General features: G+C 38.5%; 1 protein-coding gene across 1 annotated transcript; it reads left to right on the forward strand.

Moving 5' to 3' along the window:
* The first annotated feature begins 858 nt into the window (after window positions 1-858).
* Window positions 859-22887, forward strand: LOC149829686 (actin-interacting protein 1-2-like). Its single transcript, XM_090015249.1, has 4 exons — window positions 859-894; window positions 5704-6126; window positions 19055-19462; window positions 22630-22887. Exons 1-4 carry the CDS (start codon window positions 859-861, stop codon window positions 22885-22887), a joined length of 1125 nt encoding a protein of 374 aa, XP_089871375.1.
* Window positions 22888-23194: the final 307 nt, after the last annotated feature.

The raw sequence follows: 23194 nt of genomic DNA on the forward strand, positions 1-23194 counted from the left end.
AAACCAAATCAAAGTTTCGGTCCATACAAAAAAAAAATTCAGATCATTAATTTGTCGTGTTCTACTGATTATTTGTTTCCCTGCAATATTATTTTCGTAGCAAAAAGAAAAAAAAACAGATTTACATTGCTGGTAAATCAAACTTCTGGTCAGAGTGTTCTTTTGTTGTCCTTTCACATGGATTCTCCCTTCCAGTTTCCTTGGACAACTCATATAACTACTTGACCTGGAAGCGACAAAGTTTTCCTTTTATTAAGAGTCTGGATCTCTCTGGATATCTTGATGGAACGATCCATGCACCACTAGAATTCATCCTGCAAGAAGAGCGAGATGATAAAGGGGAGGTTTCCAACAAATTGATTCATAATTCAAAATTTGTAACATGAAGAAGAAAAGATCAGGCAGTTGTGGCTTACATTACCTCTATGCTTTCCCATGAGATATTAGTGGCCATCCTAGATGAATGTTCAGCCAGAGAGTTGTGGCAAATATTGGCGCAGACTTATTCACAGATTTCATAAGCTAGGATTTTGCATTTAAAGAGAGAATTTCAGCTTTTGAAGAAATAGAGTTTATCAGTGACATAATACATGAACAAAATCAAGAGTATTACATATCAACTAGCCATGGTGGGTTGCGTAATTCTTAACAAAGAAAAGGTTCAACAGGCACTGAATGGTCTGGGTTCTGACTACCACATGTTAGTCACCTCTCTTCTATGCCTCCCTTCATTGCCCAGTTTTGAAGATCTACGGACTAAGCTACTACAATATGAAGTTACCATTAGGGGCGAGAAGATGACCCTGAATTCCAACAACCATGAGGTACTTGTCACATGAGTAGTATTAGGGCGAGGACATGGGGGCTTTTGAGGCGGGCGTGGACATAGAAGAGGTAATCAAGGAGGCCGTGGGCTTTTTCCCATACCCTACATGTCACCTAACTTGTATCCAGGGAACCCTATAAACATCCTGACATGTTTTCAGTGTAATAAAATGGAGCACATTAAAGCAAATTGCTGGCATAATCCGCAAAACAAAGGCAAGTTTAATGGTGCTGGGCCTTCTACTAGGGGACAAGCAGGAGACGACCGTAAAGGAGATGAAAAGAAAAATGTGAAGAATCTTTTGATTTTCGCTCTTTCAGAATTGAGCTTCAAGCAAACTGAGTAGGAGACTTGGTACATTAACTCCGGGCTGCTGCACATGTGACATGTGATATTGGTAAGATTTATTAAAACCGGAGATGGTGTTCTTCATCCTATCTCTCATGTTGGAAATATTTTCCTTCTACTCCCCAATTCCTCATTACCTTTATCTGATGTTTACCATTCTCCTAGTATTGTTAAAAACATTGTTTCTGTTTCTAAACTTGTCGATGATACTAATTCTTTTGTCGAATTTACTCTTTCTGTATGTGTCAAGGATCTTCTCACGAAGAAGACACTCGTTGAAGGAGAACGACAGGGAAACATGTATGTCTTCAAGGAGTCTCTTCTAGTTCATGATGCATCAATAAATTCACAACCAGTTCGTCCAGTGTCATTCAAAGTTTGTTTTAGTCTATCTCAATGTAATAAGCCAGAGATTTGGCATCGTCGTCTTAGTCATTGTAATCATTCATTTATTGAGAAGCTTGTGTCTAGTGGACTTGTTCCGCAGTCTAGTTTGAATGTCGAGGCTGATTTTCTTCTTTGTTTCCGTTGTCAATTATGTAAAAGTCATGTTCTTCCATTTCATTCAATAAATCAAAGAGATTTTGTGCTTTTTGAAATTGTCTATTCTGATGTCTGGAGACATGCCCCGCAGTCTTCTTTATTGGGCAATCATTATTACATTACTTTCATTGATAGTTACTCTAGATACACCTGTATTTATTTTATCAAATATAAATCTGAAGTTTTCAAGCTTTTTTGCTCATTCTGTGCTTTAGTTTGTAATCAATTTTCAACTAAAATTCAATATTTTCATTGTGACGGTGGATGAGAGTACTTATCAAAGGAATTTACTGAATTTCTCTAAGATAGTGGAATAGGTCGTCGAATATCTTGTCCACACACACCACAACAAAATGGTGCGGCTGAAAGAAAATACTGGCACATTGTAGAGAGTGCGCTGAGTATGTTGCATAACACTCACATTCCTTTAAACTTGTGGATGAAAGTTTTTCATTCAGCTGTCTATGTCATAAATCGACTGCCAATGAAATTGTTAGCAGATCAATCCCCTTATTTTACGCTATTTACACTATTTGGGGTTCATCCTGACTATAATGAGTTGCGAGTGTTTGGCTGCATATGCTATGTTCATATTGACAGTTCTTAACGTGATAAGTTTCAGAAAAAGGCATGCAGGTGTAGGTTTGTTGGATATGTTGATCAATATAGAGGATATCACTGCTATGACTCCACTACCAGTCGCATCAGAGTTTCATGGAATGTCGTGTTTGACGAGACTCATACTGATGATTCAGGAAGTACAGAGGGACACTGTAAGGATGCTAAAAGTTATCAGCCATGGCTTGTTGCTGAGGTGCTTGATCAAATGGTGATGCATGTCGCACCCTCATGTCATACACTATCTGCAGAACAAAATAGTACAGTTGTACACCCAGAAAAGGAAATGTCGACAAACACACAAGATATTACTATGCCTGTCATTTCAGATGTTACAAAGTTTTAAGGGATTACCTATGTGCAGTGAAACAAAGACAAAGTTCAACGACCTATTGTGCAACCCAGGAGGCTTGAGAGGATTCACCATCCTATTGAAAGATGGGTAAGTTATGACAACTTCTCTATAGACTTACAACTGTTCATCTCCCAGATTGAAAAGCATGATGAACCTATCAGTTTCTCACAAGCATCTATGTCAATCAAATGGGTTGAGGTCATGAATGAGGAAATGAAAGCTTTACATGAGTGTGGGACTTGGGAGATTGTTCCTAGACCATCGAACAAGAATGTTGTAGGATCTAAATAGGTCTATAAAATCAAGTATAAACTCGATGAATCCATTGAACGCTATAAGGTGAGGCTAGTAGCGAAAGGGTTCACTCAAGAATACGGGCAAGATTATGCCGAAACATTTAGTTCTGTGATCAAGATGGAAACTATTCGATTAGTTCTGTCCTTGTCAGTTCAGTATGGATGGACTCTAAGTCAACTTGATGTCAAAAATGTATTTTTTGCATGGCACTCTCAAGGAAGAGGTGTATATGGAGCAACCCTCTAGTTATACCAAACATAGCCCCAACACGCATGTTTGCAAGCTACGAAGAGCCATCTATGGGCTAAAGCAGGCCTCCCGCTCATGGTTTGATAGTTTCTCTATTGAAGTTCAGAGACATGGGTTCGATCTCATCTTGATCATTCGCTTTTTATTTTTCGAGATTGTCAGGTACGCACCTTAATTCTTATATATGTGGATGATATTATTATTACTGGGAACTCCGATGAACACATAGAAGCTACCAAGATCTTATTGAGTCGACAGTTTAAGATGAAAGATTTGGGGGTTTTGCGTTATTTCTTAGGGGTTGAGGTGGATCGACAGGATGAAACACTTCACTAACCCAACACAAATATACTTTGGATTTGTTGGATAAGGCAGGCATGAAGGATTATAAACCTCTATCCACCCCTAGTGTCCTTAATCATAAACTCGGATCCCGGGATGGGGAAGCATATGAAGATTCCAAGAAATATCGGAGTCTTGTGGGTATGTTCCAATATCTCACCTTCACTAGACCAGACATTGTGTATGCAGTGAATCAAGTTTCACAATTCATGCATGACCCACGAACAAAGCATATGAATGTTGTCAAGAGAATCCTTTGACATTTAAAAGGAACTCTTGGAGATGGTCTAGTTTATCATCAATCCAAGACTAAATGGGAGCAACATCGACTGGATGTATACACAAATGCAGATTGGGCTGGAGTTCCAGATGACAGGCAGTCGGTTTCTGGATATTGTGCTTTTCTTGATGGGAACTTGATGGCGTAGAGTAACAAGAAACAACATGCATTTGCACGATCTAGTATTGAAGCTGAGTATCGATCTATGGTGGCTGCTACAATAAAGGCCACATGGCTGAGACATCTTTTGACTAAAGTTGGAGAATCTATGCTACCCACCACTCTCTTGCGCGATAATCAAGGTGTCATACAAATTGCTTTTAATCCTATTCACCATAGTCGCACAAAGCATATAGAGATTGATCAATACTTCATTCGGCAAAAGATTGAAGATAGAGAAGTTGCACCTACTTATGTTCCTACGGCTGACCAAGTGGCAGATTTGTTCACTAAGGGCCGTACCAATATGCATTTTTGGTTCTTGAAGAACAAGTTGTCCATGTTGCAAAACCATGCACAACTTGAAGGAGGGTATTGAGAATGTAGTGTACAGGTCTAGTTCTAGACCCAAAATGATTCTTTTGTATTGTATTTACATGGTTGGTATTATCGGGTCTGGGTTGACAGACCCAATCCAACTTGTATCATATATATAACATTGAATATAGGGCACAACCTCTCATTGAGAATCGTGTCAGTCATTGCCGCCTCTCCTTCTTGCAAATCCCTTTCTCTTCTGCTGTGGATGAAGATCTGGTCGAAGGTGCTTGACTTCTAACAATTTCTACATATTCTAATTTCAAAAGAAGACATTCATTTTTAATATAACCCTTTCAAAACTCCTACCATACATATGAAGATAGAAAAGCTAAAGATACATACCGGAATGCAAAATCCTTGAATCCATGCTATTCATTAATACGAATCTTTTTCAAGACCATGATGCCTTGCTCTGATACCATGTCACAAAATGGCATGGACCTCAATGCACTCTATAATGAACTCCAAGAATAAAAACACAATGCATTTGGATAAAAACATAATAACTAAAATAAAACACAATAGAATGTGAATGAATAACTTCATTAATAAAGAACATTAAAAATACAAAGAAAAATACATTTTAATCATCATTACAATACACTCAAAAACACACAAGAAGCTTAAAACTACCCATCACTCTCTTACCTTACAAAGGCACCCATATTTATAGAGAAATGGAGGAAGAAAAGAGATTAAAGGAGAGAAAAAGGGAGTCCACATTAGTTTGACTAGCTGTTGGACCTAGTCCAATGGCTAGATTTCTAGCCGTTGGACCAGCAGTCCAACAACTAGTCTAAGTCAACCACAGTTGACTTAACTTTAAAGTATATAATATATATACAAGTATATATATATGTATATATATATATCTTAACAATATTTGGGTTATATCATTTGAACATCTAAGACAAGTAGTTTGCATTGTATGCTGTATCTTAATAGCCTTTAGTTTGCAAACTTAATCTGTTGAAGTGATTATGTCACTATGAGAAATAGAGATGGTGAAAAGCCCTTCATTTTCCTTGTTAGCTTCGAATCACATCGGCTACTGCTGGATTTCTGGTTTTGACTGAATTGCCTGTTGCAATTTTACAGGTGGATTAAAGGAAAGTGTTAATGCAATATTTGATACATTGTTTTTTCTTATTTTTAGGTCTTCAAAGAGAATGCACTTGCTGATTATGATTTTTTCTTTTGGTGTGACTCAACAGAAAGATACCTATTCATTCTTTGTTTTATATATTTATTTCTCTAGTAGCCAACTCTCATATCTTACTGCGAAAGCTTATCTTGCTGTTTCAGGTGCTAACAGTGTCTGCAGATAAAACTGCAAAAGTGTGGGAGATTGATGAAAATGGAAACGGTAAGGTGAAGAAGACACTTACTTCATCTGATTCTGGACTGGATGGAATGCTAGTTGGTTGCCTGTGGCAGAATAATCATCTTGTCACTGTTTTCCTTGGTGGCACTATTAGTATATATTCAGCCAATGACCTAGAAAAGATGCCAGTATCATTTTCTGGGCACATGAAGAGCGTCACTGGTTTGGCAGTCACCTCTGAAGGCAGCCAGAATATTATTCTATCTAGCAGTTATGATGGGGTGATTGTCCGATGGATGCAAGGAGTTGGATGTGCAGGAAGGTTACAGAGAAGGGAGAACTCTCAAATTAAATGTTTTGCAGTGGTGGAAGGAGAGCTCACCACATTTGCCTTTGATAACAAGGTAGCACCATTTCTTCATGTACATGTAGTAGTTGCCTTTATTTTTATATCTTGTGGTTTGTGTGCTTGCACCATCTTTTTGAAGCTGATTTTCTTGATGACTTATGATTGCAACTAGGCTGGAGAACATGATGATGTGTCTTTCTATTATCCAATATGATCACTGAAATGAATATATTTCAATTCAATCTTGCACCTTGATGGGGTAGGCAATTTACACACTAGCTAAAATTACTACTCAATGTTGAGTCAGGCATAGTAAGCCAACAAGATCTTGTGTTCTAAATAAAACATGTCTTGAGGGAAAAGACTGACTAGATGTTCATTGCAATTGAATAACAAGAAAATGAAATCTTGCGTTGATGGAGAAATGTTAGATCCCTCAATATAGAAATGGTACAAGAATGTGCTTCACAAAATGCCCTTATGTGATATTACAGAAGTAATTTTGGCATTTTAGAGAACAATGGAGTGAAAAATATAAAATATATAAAGAATATGAAAAGTGAAGTTATTGATGACTAGTATAGTTTTGTGAACTCCATGTATAGTGAACTGTGATAGTGTTAATAATTTTCTCTGGTGGTAAAGGAGCTTGATTGTAAATTATATTTTTATCAATAAAAAATGTCACTGCCTTTAAAAGTAGAACTACAAACTGCAAAGATTTTGTCATAAAATATGACAAATATTGAGATTAGGGGTGGCAAAACCTGACACGACCTCCCAACCCGACCCGCCAACCCGCCTTTTAGGCGGGTTCAGGTTGGGCTTAAACTAACCCGTTTAATAAACGGGTCGACCCGCCTTGATAGAAATCATGGGTTCCTTTCTTCATCTACAAGCAACAGCACAACATGGGGAGAGAGAACGTGGCTGCAGCAAAAATCCCTAATCAGGGTATTCATTTTTTATTCTCTGATTAAATACACACAAATACAATAGCTAGGGTATGAAAATACCCATTACATGTTATGATAAAATTACAGCATGCCATTAATGAAACATTAATGAGCATGTGTTTAAAATGAAAGGAATTGGGTCTGGATTCTGAGTTCCAGACCTTATACTAAATGATAGTATCTTTTCACCCCCCCTCCAGTTGTACATGGTTTTGGACCATGAACATCCAAAATCTGTCCTTGATAAGTCCTTTTGTAAACAAGTCAACAACTTGATCAGCAGTCCGCACGTATTCTGGTTCAATTTCCTTCTCTTCAACCTTTTGTCTTACAAAATGTTGATCAATTTCAATATGTTTGGCATGACTGTGGTAGATAGGATTGAATGACATGTTGATAGCACTTTGATTGTCACATAAGAGAATACTTTTAGAAATCGATTCTCTTCTGTCAACAGGTGTCTGATCCATGTTACTTCGGCTGTAGTAGCTGACATTGATCTATATTCATCTTCTGTGCTCGACCTGGCTATGGCTTTTTGTTTTCTACTGCTCCAGGAGACAAGATTTAGCCCAATGAAAACGCAGTATCCTGAGACAGACCTACGTTCATCTGGATCTCCTGCCCAATCTACATCTGTGTAAGTAAGGAGTTCATGCATGTGATGACCAGGCATACTCTTTCTGTACAGAAGACCATCTCCAATAGTACCCTTCAAATATCGAAGAATGCATTTAACGGTTTTCATATGCCCAATATGTGGTTCATGCATGAACTGAGATACCTGATTGACAGAATAGACAATGTCAGGCCGAGTGAAGGTAAGATATTGAAGCATTCCTACTATCCTGCGATATCCTGTAGGATCCTCGTACAAATCTCCATCTTAGCAACTGAGTTTCTGATGAAGTACATTGGGTGTGCTGAGGGGCTTACAATCTGTCATACCTGCCTTGCTAAGAACATCAATGGTATACTTATGCTGAGTAAGCGTCATGCCTTAAGGAGTCCTGTCAACTTCTACTCCAAGAAAGTATCACAGTTTACCAAGATCCTTCATCTTGAATTTATGATTCAAAAGTTCTTTAACCTGTTCAATATGTTCATTAGAGTTACCTGTAATGATAATGTCATCAACATATATCAATAACAGGGTAATTATATCTTTGCATTTAAATATGAAAAGAGAATGGTCAAGAAGAGACCGACTAAACTCATATTTTTCTACTTCAAGAGCGAAACTGTCAAACCAAGATCGAGATGCCTGCTTTAGACCATATATAGCTATCTTTAACCTGCACACGTATTCTTTAGAGTTCCCTTTTGCATACCCAGTAGGCTGCTCCATGTATACTTCTTCCTTCGGAGTTCCATGTAGAAACGCATTCTTCACATCCAATTGGTTGAGAGTCCACTGGTGCTCAACAGCCAATGATACTATGATGCGGATAGTTCCCATTTTCACAACTAGAATAAAGGTCTCATCATAGTCTTGTCCTTGCTCCTGTGTGAATCCTTTGGCAACCAGCCTTGCCTTATATCGCTCGATAGCACCATCTAGCTTATACTTTATCTTATAGACCCATTTTGACCCAACCACATTCCGATTATGTGGTCTGGGAACAATATCCCAAGTGCCAGACTCATGAAGAGCCGCCATTTCGTTGTTCATAGCTTCAATTCATCTCTTAGAATTTATTGCTTGATAAAATGTTGTCGGTTGATCTTCCTTGCCCAAAGAGGTTAAGAAAAGTTGAAAATCCATCGTGAAGTTCTCATAACTGACCCACCTATCAATAGGATGCCGAGGTCGGGTAGACCTTCTGTGAGCAAGTGATTGAGTGGAAACATAAGGAGAATTATGCTCCTGATTAAAGCTGGGAGGTATCTCCTTCTCATGTCGAGAGTAACCAATGCCTTTATACCTTTCGGGGGCCAATAGTGATTCAGACGTTACACTTTCTTGAGTTCTTTGCGCAACAGTAGATACGTTTCCCTAGTCTCTTTGATTACATTAAGAAGAACATACATTATCAATACTAGAAAAGAGATCTGAGTTCAACCAAGGGTGATAAACTTCAATTTCAGGAGGAGTGCTAGCATTATGACCAAAATTTGATTCGTCAAACACAACATTTCTGGATATTTTTATGCGCTTGCTCACGGGATCATAGCATTTGTAGCCTTTATAATCATCAGCATACCCCACAAATCTGCACTTTAAGGCCTTATCCTGAAACTTGTGCCGCATTGAACTGTCAACATGAACATAACATACACCCGAATACACGCAAATCGTGATAATTTGGATGCACACCATGCAAAGAGAAATAGGGTGATTTGTTCTCTAAGATGTTCATAGGCAATCAATTTATGACATAGACAGTTGTGTGAAAAGCCTCTGCCCAGAAGGTAACTGGAAGGTTACTATCATGCATCATGCTCATTGCACTCTTGACAATATGACAATGCTTCCGTTGAGTAATCCCATTCTGTTGAGGTGTGTGAGGGCAAGACACATATCTACTTATTCCATTTGTTTGGAGGAAATTTATGAAGTCATTTGAAGAGAATTCGCCCCCTCCATCACATTGGAAACAAATAATATTCTGAGAGAATTGGTTTTGAACAAAAGAATGAAAATTCTGAAATAACTTGAAGGTTTTAGATTTACTTTTCATAAAGAAGATCCATGTATATCGAGAATAACTGTCAACAAATATGAGATAATATCTAGTGCCATACATGGAAGGAACTGGAGCCGGGCCCCAAACATCAGAACATATAATTTCAAATGGTCTTGAAGCTCTTTTATTAATGGAATGAAAAGGAAGAACATGACTCTTACACTGAAGACAACTAGAACACTTTTTGTTATCGACACTTAAGTCTAGACTTGACTTGGGAATAAGACTACTTGAAACAAGCTTATCAATAAAGCGACTACTACAATGACCCAGACGACCATGCCAAAGATTCGACTCAATACATTCAGAAAGATTAAAAACACTCTCAGTAGAAACTGAAGATGATGATGTGAGCTTCAAGATGGAATCAACAGGTTGAACACGAGAGGAAGGATTCTCTTGGAACACGTACATATTTCCTTGACGTTTTCCTTCAGTGAATGTTTCTCTCGTTTGAAGGTCCTTAACACAAACAGAAAAAGGAGTAAACTCAACTGAAGTATTAATGCCATCTACAAGTTTCGAGACAGAAACAATATTTTTCTTGATATTAGGAGCATGAATGACATTTGAAAGTGCAAGAGAATAGTTGGACATGGGGATTACAAAATTTTCAATGTGCGAAATATGGTGGTGAGACCCATCTCCAGTGACTATACTATTTCTACCAACATAAGAAACAAGATTTAGGAGCTTACCAGCATCACCAGTGACATGAGTGGCTGCACCCGAATCAACATACCAAGTACCTTGATTATTCTGTTTGATATTCAATTCAGCCAAGGCAAATAATAGTAACTCTTTGACTTCTCCACTATTTTTCAATGTATCTGTTCCCTTTCTTGTCTCCAATTGCTTTCCTCTATTTTGCGGGTTAAACCAGCAATTTGCCTTTATGTGTCCCTTTTTGTTGCAGAGAAAGTAGGTAGGTATTGTCCTTTGCCTTTGCCCATTGGGAGGAACATTGGGTGTAGGTAGTATTCCACGACTTCCTTGTCCATTTCTTTCTTGACCCCATTTGTCTCGAAAATCATACCTACCACGTCCTCGCCCATAGGCAACTCCTGTGGCAAGAACATTGTGTGCTCCAACATGAGCATGAGTATCTTCAGAAAATCCTTTCAACGTCATCTCATACTGTAAAAGCTTGACACGAAGATCTTCAAATGTAGGTAAATCTGGCAAACACAATAAGGAAGTAACCATCATATGATAGTCCGACCCCAGCCTACTCAAAGTTTGTCGCACCATATCTTTGTCACTAACAGGGCATCCCACAATGGCCAATTGATCTGTAATAGTCTTCATTTTGTTCAAATACTCCATAATAGTCATGGAGTCCTTTCTTAGCATTTGAAACTCTTTCTTTAAAAATAATACTCTGGCCTGAGAAACTTGAGAATATGTCTGAACCAGTCGATGCCATAATTGCATTGTTGAGCATGAAATGAAATGGGGATCTTCGAAACACGAGCTTAGATTAACAAGGGCAAGTGTCAAGAATGACACTAAAGCATAACCCTTAAAAAGGGTATAACCGGAAACAAAATAAAAACAAAAATGTATTATTTATTGATATGAAAAACCAATTGCTTAAGAAGCATTGGAATGAAATACAAGATGGGCTGCACCCCTTTATATACACAGCTGAAAGAGGACTCAATAGAGCTGTTGGACACAGTCCAACAGCTCTATTTAGAGCTGTTGGAATGTGTCAGTCCAACAGCTCTATTAAGAGCTGTTGGAATGTGTCAGTCCAACAACTCTATTGCTAGTCAAGTCTGGACAGGACTTGACTAGCAACAGTCATTCTAGTTCAAACTAAACTAGATGACATAAAGACAAAAAATAAAAATAAAGGAAAAAAAATACAGAAAAGAAAGAAATGAAAAATGTATTTATATATATATATAATAATAATATAATATTATTATATATACATATGTGTACAGTTTTACATTTTAACACTCCCCCTCAAACTTACGGTACAATGAGCGAAAGTTTGTCTAAGAGAAAGTGAAATCGGGGAGCAGCGAGAGGCTTTGTAAAGAAGTCTGCTAACTGATATTCTGAAGTGACATATGGCAGATCAATTATCCCGTGTAGATATTCCTCTCTGACGTAGTGACAATCCATTTCGATGTGTTTGGTGCGTTCGTGGAATGTTATGTTACTGGCAATGTAGATCGCACTTTTGTTGTCACAACACATTTGTGAAGCCTTTGTTGCTTCAGCTCCCATGTCAGCAAGCAGTCATCGGAGCCAAACTACTTCCATGGTCGTGGTTGCCATGGCTTTGTATTCAGCTTCGGTGGATGAGAGAGATACCTTCTGCTGCTTTTTACACCTCCACGAGATCAATGATTCCCCTAAAAAGACACAAAAGCCAGTGGTTGAGTGTCTGTTATTGGGATCACCTCCCCAATCAGCATCAGTATATGCAATTAAATCAAGAGAAGAGGAGGAAGATTAGAAAAGTCCTTGTGAAAGAGAGGACTTGATGTATATGATAATACGCATGACTGCTCCCATATGAACAGAAGTAGGAGCATGTTGAAATTGACTTGCTGTATGAACAACATGTGCTATATCTGGTCTGGTAATGGATAGATAGGAAAGTGCCCCGACAAGCTGTCTATAAGGAGTAGGGTCTGCAAGAAGTTCTCCATCATCAATCTTCATTTTAACATTAACAACTTCTGGAGTGTCAACTTTCTTATCATCAGTAATACCAGACCTGAAAACAATATCAAAAGCAAATTTAGTCTAAGATAATAAATATCCTCTAGGAGAATAAGCAACTTCAATGCCTAAAAAGTATCTCAACAAGCCCAAATCAGTCATTTCAAAATGAGATTTAAGAAGTGTTTTGATTGTTTCAACTCTCTGTTTATCGCTTCCGGTGATGATCATATCATCCACATAGAGAAGAAGCACAATGATCCCTGCATCAGAATTCTTAATAAACAAAGCAGTGTCAGTTAAACAGAATTGAAAACCAATATCAATCATAACACGACTAAACCTATCATACCAAGCTTTTGGTGCTTGTTTAAGTCCGTAAAGAGTTTTTTCTAAGCGAAGGACTTTACCCTTAGGAATACTTAGACCAGGAGGGGGTTCCATGTATACTTCTTCAACTAGCTTTCCATTTAAAAAAACATTTTTGACATCCATTTGAAAAATAGACCATTTTTTGATAGAAGCTAAGGCAATTAAGGTTCGGACAATAGTCATACGAGCCATCGGAGCAAAGGTTTCTTCATAATCAATCCCATATTCTTGGGCATAACCTTTGGCTACTAAACGGGCTTTATATCTTGCAAGAGTACCATCACTCTTGGTTTTAATTTTATAAACCCATCGATATCCTATAGTTTTCTTCCCTGAAGGAAGATCTTGAATATTCCATGTAGAAGCCTTTTCAAGTGCATCTAATTCAGCTTTCATGGCTTCTATCCATTTGATATCATTTTTTGCTTGAAAATATGTGGATGGTTCTTCATATGAGTGAATTAATGCAATAATTGCCCTATATATGGGTGAGAAAGACTCGTATGATACAAACCAGTGGCGTAGCTAGGATTGACGTGGGGGATGGGCAAACAGGGGTGTAGCAAAAAAAAAATGGCGTGATAGTCGGGGGCTCGGGGGCAGCGCCCCCGAAAAAAAAATTTGAGATAAAATAAAAAATGGCTACAATTATTAATAAAAATCTATTTTATATGGACAAATCAAACTATTTGCTGCAGTCAGGGCTGAGCTGGGCTAGGACTAGGCTTTTAAAAAAAAAAAAATTTAACTGTTTCGAGAGGCAGGACTGGGCTACAGCCCATTCCTGCCCCCGCCCCCTCCAGCTCCGCCTCTGACCACCAAGATTGGCCGTAGAACCCCGAAAAAGCTTTAAGCTAAAAAATGAATACATTTTTTATGACACCGATGATGACCAACATGCACCATATGCAGAATTCAAGCAAAAAGAGTATAAAAATGCCTGTTAGACAAAAAATACAGACGCCCAATTATTAAAATCTGTCAATGGCCACAGTTACTCACTACAAGAATCCTAGACAATCGAGAACAAGCAATTCACTCACCAACTATCTGGTAGATAAAGATACGCTATCCATTGCCTTCGTTACATTGATAGACATCCATACCTTGTTTTAGCAGCAGGCACAAATAGAGAGTCCTATGCACGCACGATGACCAAGAAAGGATAGCAAGATTGACTCTTCCAATGAGGTTGCGCCCAAAAAGGAGGAAAGAAACTAGACCCACGTTCAGTTGCGCCCCAAAAAGAAAGGATCAAGAACCAAATTGAAGGATTGGCCTGTATTGCTCCTGTAGAATGGATAACTGGATACTGTATCACCAGAGCCACTGAACATGAACAAAACCCACCCTCAAATTTAGGAGATAAGAGGGTCTTCCTCAAACTGCTAGCGATGGTTGCCGGAGATTGGCAAAGGTCCGACTGACTGCGACACCGGTGCCTCGCATCGCCGGAGATTGCAGCCGAGAGGGAGAAGCTCGGAGGGGGGCACCGCCACCGCGGGTTCACCGAAGGGAGGCCGGCGGCACTGCAGAGCACAAGGGTTGCCGGCGAATGGGGTTGCCGTCTTGCCTGTGACTGAAGGGGAACGCTGGAACGGAGGGGCAGAGCTTTAGAAAACTGGCTAGGGTTTTACCCCTCGCCTCTTTTTGCAGGCTCTAGACTCATCGAGAGCCCGGGTCTCGGTCGACTCGGTTTCACGAGTCCCGATTCGACTCGGTTTTCCGAGTCATGAGTCGACTCGGTTTCAAATTTTAGGGTGGGCGGCCGCCCACCCATGCCCACCCCTGGCTCCGCCACTGATATAAACTTTCCTGGAGGCCTCGAGATTCGGGATGATTGTCTAGTTGGAATGTTAGAATATTTTTCAAGTGCACATGGAGGATTAGACTCTTGTCGCCTGGAATATTGAATACTAGTATCTCTATGAACTTCTTCATTTTCAACATTAAGATCAATAATTCTTTGATCATCATCAAAGTTACAATCAAGGTCATATTCATCAGATGTTGATATTAGATCTAGCAAAAAGGAGTACTCAGTGACGTCTTTTAATTTTCTAAAATCAAAGAAGCTCTCCTTTTCAAGAAAGGAAACATTTCTAGACACATATAGTTTATTATTTTTGAAGTCAAAACATCTATAACCTTTCTGGTTTTCAGCATATCCTAAAAAGGCACAGGGAATCACACGAGGAGAAAGTTTATCATTTTTGTCAGTAAATATGAAACATTTGCACAGTTTTACATTTTAACAGAGCAGTCATCTGGAATTGCCACAAGCACTTCTTGTGACAATGTAGAAGTGATATAGGCAACCAACGCCTGATCTCACTTCATCCAGGATACATACTCAGGATTTCTAACATAGGTAATAGAAAGATCTTTCTCACCATTCTTTTCTTCTTGTGGTATGAATTCTGGAGGAACAGGAACAGAACCATCCAGATGTCCAGAAAGGTCCTGACTTCTTATGAATGGTATGATTTGTTGCTTCCAAGTTAGGAAATTGGAATTGTTCAGTTTCTCAGACACGAGTTGGCTGAGAAAGTTTGAGGAAAGACCAGACTGAGAATGAGGGAATGAGTCCATATTCTTTTGAAGCCAAAAACAAGAAGGAATAAGATCCAACCAAGAGAAGGAATAAAAAATAAGAAATGGCCTTACGACAAAGACCCAACCACAATTGAATTCTAGTATAATTCAGAACATAAATTTTAATATCAGAGAAGTCTAAAGACCAGACTAGTTTTTTTTTTTAACTGATGAACACGAGGCAAAAAAACAGGACTCCACAGTAAAGAATCTGTTCTGAATAAAATTCAATCAGTAATAGGTACGTTATTTTGAAAATAATGTGTTTTCCTTTTAGAATAATGAGAAAACAGGCAAAACAGAGATGAAAATGAATTCGAAGATGAAATTATTTTAATCAAGATAGATCTGGGCGTGCAGATCACAATCTGATCTGACGTCAATATGCAAATGAGTTTGGAGTGATCCTTTTCAACTCTTGTAATCACACATAGATCAAAAAAATTGATCTTGCTTGATTATTTTGCTTATGGATGGGTAAGATCACGTGCAGCGATGTGAAAGAAGTAGTAGATATGACAGAAGAACAACAGGGAATGAAAGAAGGAGGAAATATGCCAACGTGACCAAATTTCAGTTTTGGATTTTGGAAATAAGAGAAACACGTTGGCTTAAATAAAAAAGGGGAATCAAAAGGAGGTACTTGAAGAAGACAATAAGCAGATTAATGATGTATTTCAAAAGAGCAAAAAGAAAAAGGAGAGTACGAAGAAGAGATTTCAGTCAGGACTGCAGATTTAAATAGAAGAGAAATCGATAGAAAAATTGAGAAAACAGGTACCTTAGAAGGAGACAAATCAGTCATAGAAGGAACCGATCTTCAATATTGAACCTGCTGCTCTGATACCATGATAGAAATCATGGGTTCCTTTCTTCATCTACAAGCAACAACACAGCATGGGGAGAGAGAACGAGGCTGCAGCAAAAATCCCTAATCAGGGTATTCATTTTTGCTTCTCTGATTAAATACACACAGATACAATAGCTAGGGTACGAAAATACCCATTACATGTTATGATAAAATTATAGCATATCATTAATGAAACATTAATGAGCATGTGTTTAAAATGAAAGGAATTGGGTCTGGATCCTGAGATCCAAACTTTATACTAAATGACAGTATCTTTTTACGCCTAACCCGTTTATTAAACGGGTTGGGTTCGTGTTAGGGGTATGCCAACCCAGCTGACCCGTTTAATAAACGGGTTAGGCGGGCGGGTCAACCTGCTAACCTGCCAATCCGTTTACCCGACCCAACCCGTTTATAAACGGGTTGGCGGGTCGTGTCGGGTTACCCGTTTAATAAACGGGTCGGGTTCGTGTTTGCCACAGCCGACCCGTTTAATAAACGGGTCGGGTTGAGGTATGCTGACCAGCCAACCCGCCGGGTCGACCTGCCAACCCGACCCGATTGCCACCCCTAATTGAGATAGGCAACAATGCTCCATCTTGAGGTGTTGCAAAGATATCTATCGAATTGATTTATGAAGTCAAGCCTTGAACTCTCTTGGAGAATTTGCAATTCTGTTCAGAAAATTTGAAGTGCTAAACATCTTGAATGCAACTCTTTCTTATTAAAGTGGCAAGTCACCAATATATGGTTGCTTCTTTTCATAGATATTATTTATCACCATAAAGCTTCCTAGAAGTTTCACCTGAATCTCTGCCTTTTGTAATATTGCTTTTATATGAATTCTTTTCAAATGGCCCAAAAGACATGGCTTTATAATTTGGCTTCAACATTTAAGCTTATGATCATTTGTCTCTTTTCTATTCAATGGTACGGAATTCACTCTCAAAGAAAATAAAACCAGAGGCGGTTCTTTTATGCACATACATGCAGGTCAACTATTTTGTACTTCAAAGGAATTGGCATAGAAGATTCCTTTTTGATGAGTAGCCTTCAATTTTTTGAATATTCATGGCCCATCTCAGTATCATTTCATTGTACATGAATTGATTAATCAGGCTAATCGGATAACAGATATGTTAGTTAATTCACAAGGCTCCAAACTGACTAATAACAGTATCTTCCAACATATTCTCTCTAAAAGATAAATATACTCTTTGTTGTTCTTGTAACTTCAATCTCTAAGAGGTACGTAAATGAGACCAATTTCTTGATGTCAAATTCTTGAATTAGAAACTTAAATAGCCTTTGAAATTCTATATAATATTCCATTGAAATAGTTTGACCAAAATATGCAAGTAATATCATTTTCAATACTTCTTGAGAAGAAATAAAAAATGAATTGAGATTTGTTCACGCCCATGCTTGAAATGAGCAGTACTACATCTTTTAAGCAAGTAATTCAACTTTATGTTCATGTGGTGAAGACGAAGAATAGAGAAGAGATAACAGGAGGTACCACAGGGCTGTAAAGTGCCTCATATGGTGGGTGATGTTGCAGTCAACTCTCTTGTATGTTATGTCTAACTTTAGGTTAACCTAATTACACATATACCTTTTGAAAGGTACACCTTGCCATGTAATGATATAATATGACGAGCAGTGCTTCATTGGCCTAATCATAGCACTATGGATATTGTTTTGTTCTGACATTGTTACCGTGCCAGTTGTAATTTTGACATATAAAATGTCATGAGCAGAAATTCTCTTGATCCAATGTTCACAGCATAAGGAATTGATTTGTATGTGACAGTTGACACTATTTGTTATTCATTATGTAAGTTGTACAAGTGGAATTTGATTTTCGCACGTGCATGGTATAGTCAACCTCTCTCACGCTCTCTATAAACAGGCAACTAACTACAATTTGTATTCATACATGTGCATATATGTATTGGATAAACTGGGAGCTATGTCACATAGGTACGGGTGCAGATGCGGGGGCGGCGATGCGGCACTTTAAAAGAACTTGGGTGTGGGGGTGCGGGAGGGTATATATATATATATATATATATATATATATATATATATATATATATATATATATATTTTAACACCACCCCTTTACCCTTTCTCGTGGTACCCCATTCTCAAGCCCCATCCCTCTTTACCCCTTCTCGAGGTACCCCTTTATTTTTTTAATTGGGGGGGGAGGGGGGTGCTCGAGGTACCCTTACCCATTATCGAGCCCTGTCCCTTTTTTTAATGGACAAAGTTAACCAAGTCCATTTTGGACAATGATAACCTTGGGTGCGGGTTGACCGAATTGGGTGCCACACCCGCGTCGCGTCGACGTGGCTGCAGAGGCCTCTTTGGTAAGTCCCTGTGACATAGACTGGGAGCATGTCTGTGCTCGCTAGTATGTCTAATGGCAATAACATGTGAAAGATTTCCAAAGGCAATTCGGTTGGAGATTTTCTCCTCGTTTTTAAGTTATATTGTCCTAGTCCAATTTGATGATTTTATCAGGTGTTCTCCAAATATTTGGTCCTCTTCTTTGATGTTCGGATAGTAAATATCAGGGATAGTCCATATATTCTTGTCTGGAAAGCTTTCCAGCCAATTATAAAAGTTCAATACACGGTAGTATTGCTCACCAAGTCTGATGAATAGCATATTCCTTTAATAAGGAACAATTTCTTAATCTAGCTGCCAAATTCCAATTGATGATATCCTGCTGTGGGGCTTATATTTTGCTGACTGTACAACAACTGTAGCTATGTACAATATGTTCAACTTGCTTTTGCTACAAGAGATGATCCTTTTCCCAAAATTTTACAGGTAAGGAGAATTCCGCTGCATGCTGATCAGTGTGGTGATGAAGAACAAATTGATATTGGTGCACAACCAAAGGACTTAAATATTGCACTTGATAAGCCCGAGCTGGCATTGCTTTCAACTGATTCAGGAGTAATCATGCTTCGTGGATCCAAAGTGTTGTCAACTCTGAATCTTGGGTTTGCTGTGACGGCATCTGCAATTTCACCTGATGGAAGTGAGGCCATTGTTGGTGGCCAAGATGGGAAACTCCACGTCTATTCTGTCAATGGGGACACTCTCACTGAAGAGTCAGTCCTTGAGAAGCATCGTGGTGCTATTAACGTCATTCGTTTCTCCCCAGATGCCTCTATGTTTATTTCTGGTGATCTCAATCAAGAAGCTGTTGTATGGGACCATGTCACTCGAGAGGTACCATCTCTCTCTCTCTCTCTCTCTATCTATATATATATATATATATGTGTGTGTGTGTGTGTGTCTGTGTGTGTGTGTGTATCAATCCTTGAACACAAGCACACACACATAACAAAAAGAAAACAAGAATTGGTGTATGTACAGAGTCTACAGACAGTATGCGAGGGAGATGCACATTATAACACTTTGCAAACCATGTAAATCCTTTTTTTTTTGTCTAAGATAAATAATTTAAGCCAGGGGATAAGAAATCTTTCAACAAGCTTACAGAATAGATCAAATTAAGATTCTTAATCACCAGTTCTATTCCGACCAATCCAAGCTAAATCCCCATCTGGCCATTTTATTGGCACAATCCAAAGCTTGTTTGAACAACCACTGAAATGCTGGATAAAACCAAAACAAATGCTCAATTGTTTCGTTCTCATCGAAACAGAAGTAGCAAGTACTTGCAAGCTGGAAACTTTTGTCTTTCAATTTGCACTAGTTATTAACCTTATCAAGTGCTAAGAGCCGCACAAATATCTTGGCTGTAGGAGAGGGATGGAAACCCTGGACGGTGTCATTTGGAAAGTGGTCTACATCTTTACAGCCAAAAGCATGGCTAAATGAAGCTATAGAGAACATAACACATCTGTCACATTTCCATATAAGGAATTCTCGCTGTCAGAAATTTTCCATGGGCCTAAAAATCCAATAGCCATAACCAAAACCAATCTTCTACCTCTTGCTCCTTGAAATTCCTTCTGAATTCAGTGAACTAACTAGCTCTTCCTTTCCAACATTCACTTACAAGTATGCTGTTATCTCTGTTTATGTGAAAAAATGGTGGATATCTTTCAGCAAGAGTTACATCCCTGGACCATAAGTCAGTCTGGAACCTCAGCTTGACCCCTTTGCAAGCTTGATTTGAACCATAAACTTAATTACCAATTCAATCACCCCCCTTTGCAAGGTCGTACTCCCTTGAAGATTTGATTATTTGGTTCCAGCCAACCACACCACCAGCTGAGATAGAGCTACCATTTCCACGTACCAATCCATTTATCCCCTTCACCCAAGCCCATGGGACCAAAAAACAAGTTAGATTCCAGATTTGTTCAAAGCTAACAGTCAGATCTGCCTATGATTCCAGTAAGTGTTTTAAAATTTAACATTCAAAACAAAGAAATCTTCTGAAAAATATTAAATCCATAGAGAAGAAAGAGGTTAGAAGATTAGAGGAAAAAGCATGAAGATGAGATTAATAGATCACTTCGTCATGGCTGCTCTAATTCTGTGTCAATTTTTGTCATTTCAATTTGACTCAATGAAATAGGAAAGAGAAAATGAATATTCCAACTACAACAGGTTGATGTCCCAACTCATTAATCACATGGGATGATCTCTCATAATAGATTAATCCTCACTAGGATTGAGTTAATTCTTTTTTATTAGTCAAGCTAGGTTTGCCTGAATATGGCCCGGTTGAGATAGTGTGACTCCAACTGGTACTACAAATCAATTACCCGAGCCATTGATGACAATGATACAATACTAATGCATGTTACGTAAAGCAAAAATAAAAACACATATTGAAGAAATGCCACGTATCCTTACATCTTGTCCTTAAGAGTTAATTAAACAGAAAGATGAGCATTGTCAGGGATAGAATGGGCATGTTACAAGCTGTCTGAAATTACAGAACACAAAAAATTTGACATGAAGCAAGTTGAAGGAACTGGGAAAAGGAGGAGCCCAGTAAAGATTGGAGATCAGCAATAAGCAGGAATATTACTATTGGGGACCATAAGTTTAGCTTTAAGCAACAATGGGATTACAAAGCAAATTGTGGTGCAAAAGACAAATACCAGTTTTGATAATAATGGTGTACTTTGCTATTAATTGCATGTTCTGGATTTTCATGAGAAGGTGACAAAGCAATCAAGACCTAGAATGAATTGATTCGGCGCAATATCCCTGTTATGAAAAATGTAGTAGACATTCATTCTATTGTATGTCAATGGCATTCTAGATCCAAAAACCTTGAAAATTCTTAAGCATTTATGGCCTTGTGTGCGGTATTATAATTACCCTTGTTTTCCTAGACTACAAAATGCCTATGTCACACGGACTCGGCTAGGGAGGTGCCGCACCCGAGTCGACACGCCCCGACATGGGTGCGGCTTCGGACTCGGCCCGGACTCGGTCAACGCCGAGTCGGACTCGGTCAACGAGTCCAGGCCGCGTCCGTCCACATTTTGGACTCGGTCAACTTTGACCGAGTCCAAAAATGTCCATTTTTAAGACAAAAAACAAAAAAAAACAATTTTTATATATCTTTTTTTTTAATATATAACCAGACTGTGCAATGCATGCAGTTGCACAGTCACAGACTGTGCAACTGCAACTGCACAGTCATTGCACACAGTCTGTGTGACTGTGCACAGTCTGTGTGACTGTGCACAGTCTGCACAGTCACAGACTGCATTGCACAGACTGTGTGCACAGTCTGTGTGACTGTTTCACAAGTCACAACTTATGTAAAAATATATATAAAACACGATAAAAGGTAACCCAACCATTTGAGATAGCTAAATAAATGCTTTTCCAGTTTAAAAAAATACTAGTTTCACAAGTATTAGAAAAGCTAGCTTAAGAACTACCATAAAGAAATGGAAATGCCAAATTGAAACTTTCGAAAAAATTAAGGTCATAGTTTTGGCTACTTAATTTTAATTGTTTACTAGAATTATATATATATATAGCCGAGTCCCCGTGTCCAAAATTTTTGAAATTGCGCCGCACCCGTGTCGCACCCGCACCCGCACCCGCACCCATGTGACATAGCAAAATGCCATGGTTCAATTTATCAGGCACAATGTAAATCCTATATGGTTTTTTAATTTTCTTTTTGTTTCCTAAATTCTTTTTACACACATTAAAGTAGTGGAAGGCTGTCATGCTTCATCCATGTTTTTTTTTTCTTTATTTTTGATAGATTTTGTCACTATATTTAAGTTGTTCATACTTCTAACTTTTTGGTTCCCATTTGCATAGTCCATCTCTCTTTCTTCCTTTCCCTTCCGCATTAATCCTTTTTAGAAATGTAATGTTAATTACCAAGGTTTGATTTTTAACTTCCTGAACATTTGTCTCACTAACCAGTTGACTATCTTCTGCAGGTTAAGCTTAAGAACATGTTGTACCATACTGCTCGTATAAATTGTGTGGCTTGGTCTCCTGATAGCACAATGGTTGCTACGGGATCTCTAGACACAAGCATAATTATATATGAATTTGATAAGCCAGCTTCAAGTCGTATAACCATAAAGGGTGCTCACTTGGGAGGTGTTTATGGATTAGTTTTCAATGATGATTGCACTGTTGTAAGCTCTGGTGAAGATGCATGCATTCGTGTGTGGAGATTAGTGCAGCAGTAACGGGATCGTAACTGCAATTGATGGTTGATTTGGTTTTGGAAGCAAGTTGTGTGGCCTTACATTTCTTGCTCTGTGCAGTCTTCGTCAAAAGAATTCTCTGTTTTGTTTGTAGGAAAACCCTTTCCAGTTTGTCTTTGATTGAAGACTAGAAGAACATAGCAGAATGGCTCGTGTTTTGATATGATTTTGCTGATGTGAGTTTTTTGCCTTTTTTGGGTTATATTGGGTGTTTTTTTTTTCCTTCTCCTTTTGTCGGTCTGATCAGCCATGCATACACCTAAATATTTTCCATGATCATATTTGTGTA

This window comes from Nuphar pumila, chromosome 8, assembly GCF_984573655.1.
Source record: "Nuphar pumila chromosome 8, dmNupPumi1.hap1.1, whole genome shotgun sequence".
Classification (NCBI taxonomy): Eukaryota; Viridiplantae; Streptophyta; class Magnoliopsida; order Nymphaeales; family Nymphaeaceae; genus Nuphar; species Nuphar pumila.

Coding starts and splice junctions, on each gene's coding strand:
- LOC149829686 (XM_090015249.1), top strand. CDS start 859: ATGGGGGCTTTTGAGGCGGGCGTGGACATAGAAGAG. Junction 895..5,703: donor CGGGCGTGGACATAGAAGAG/GTAATCAAGGAG, acceptor TTGCTGTTTCAG/GTGCTAACAGTGTCTGCAGA. Junction 6,127..19,054: donor CATTTGCCTTTGATAACAAG/GTAGCACCATTT, acceptor AAAATTTTACAG/GTAAGGAGAATTCCGCTGCA.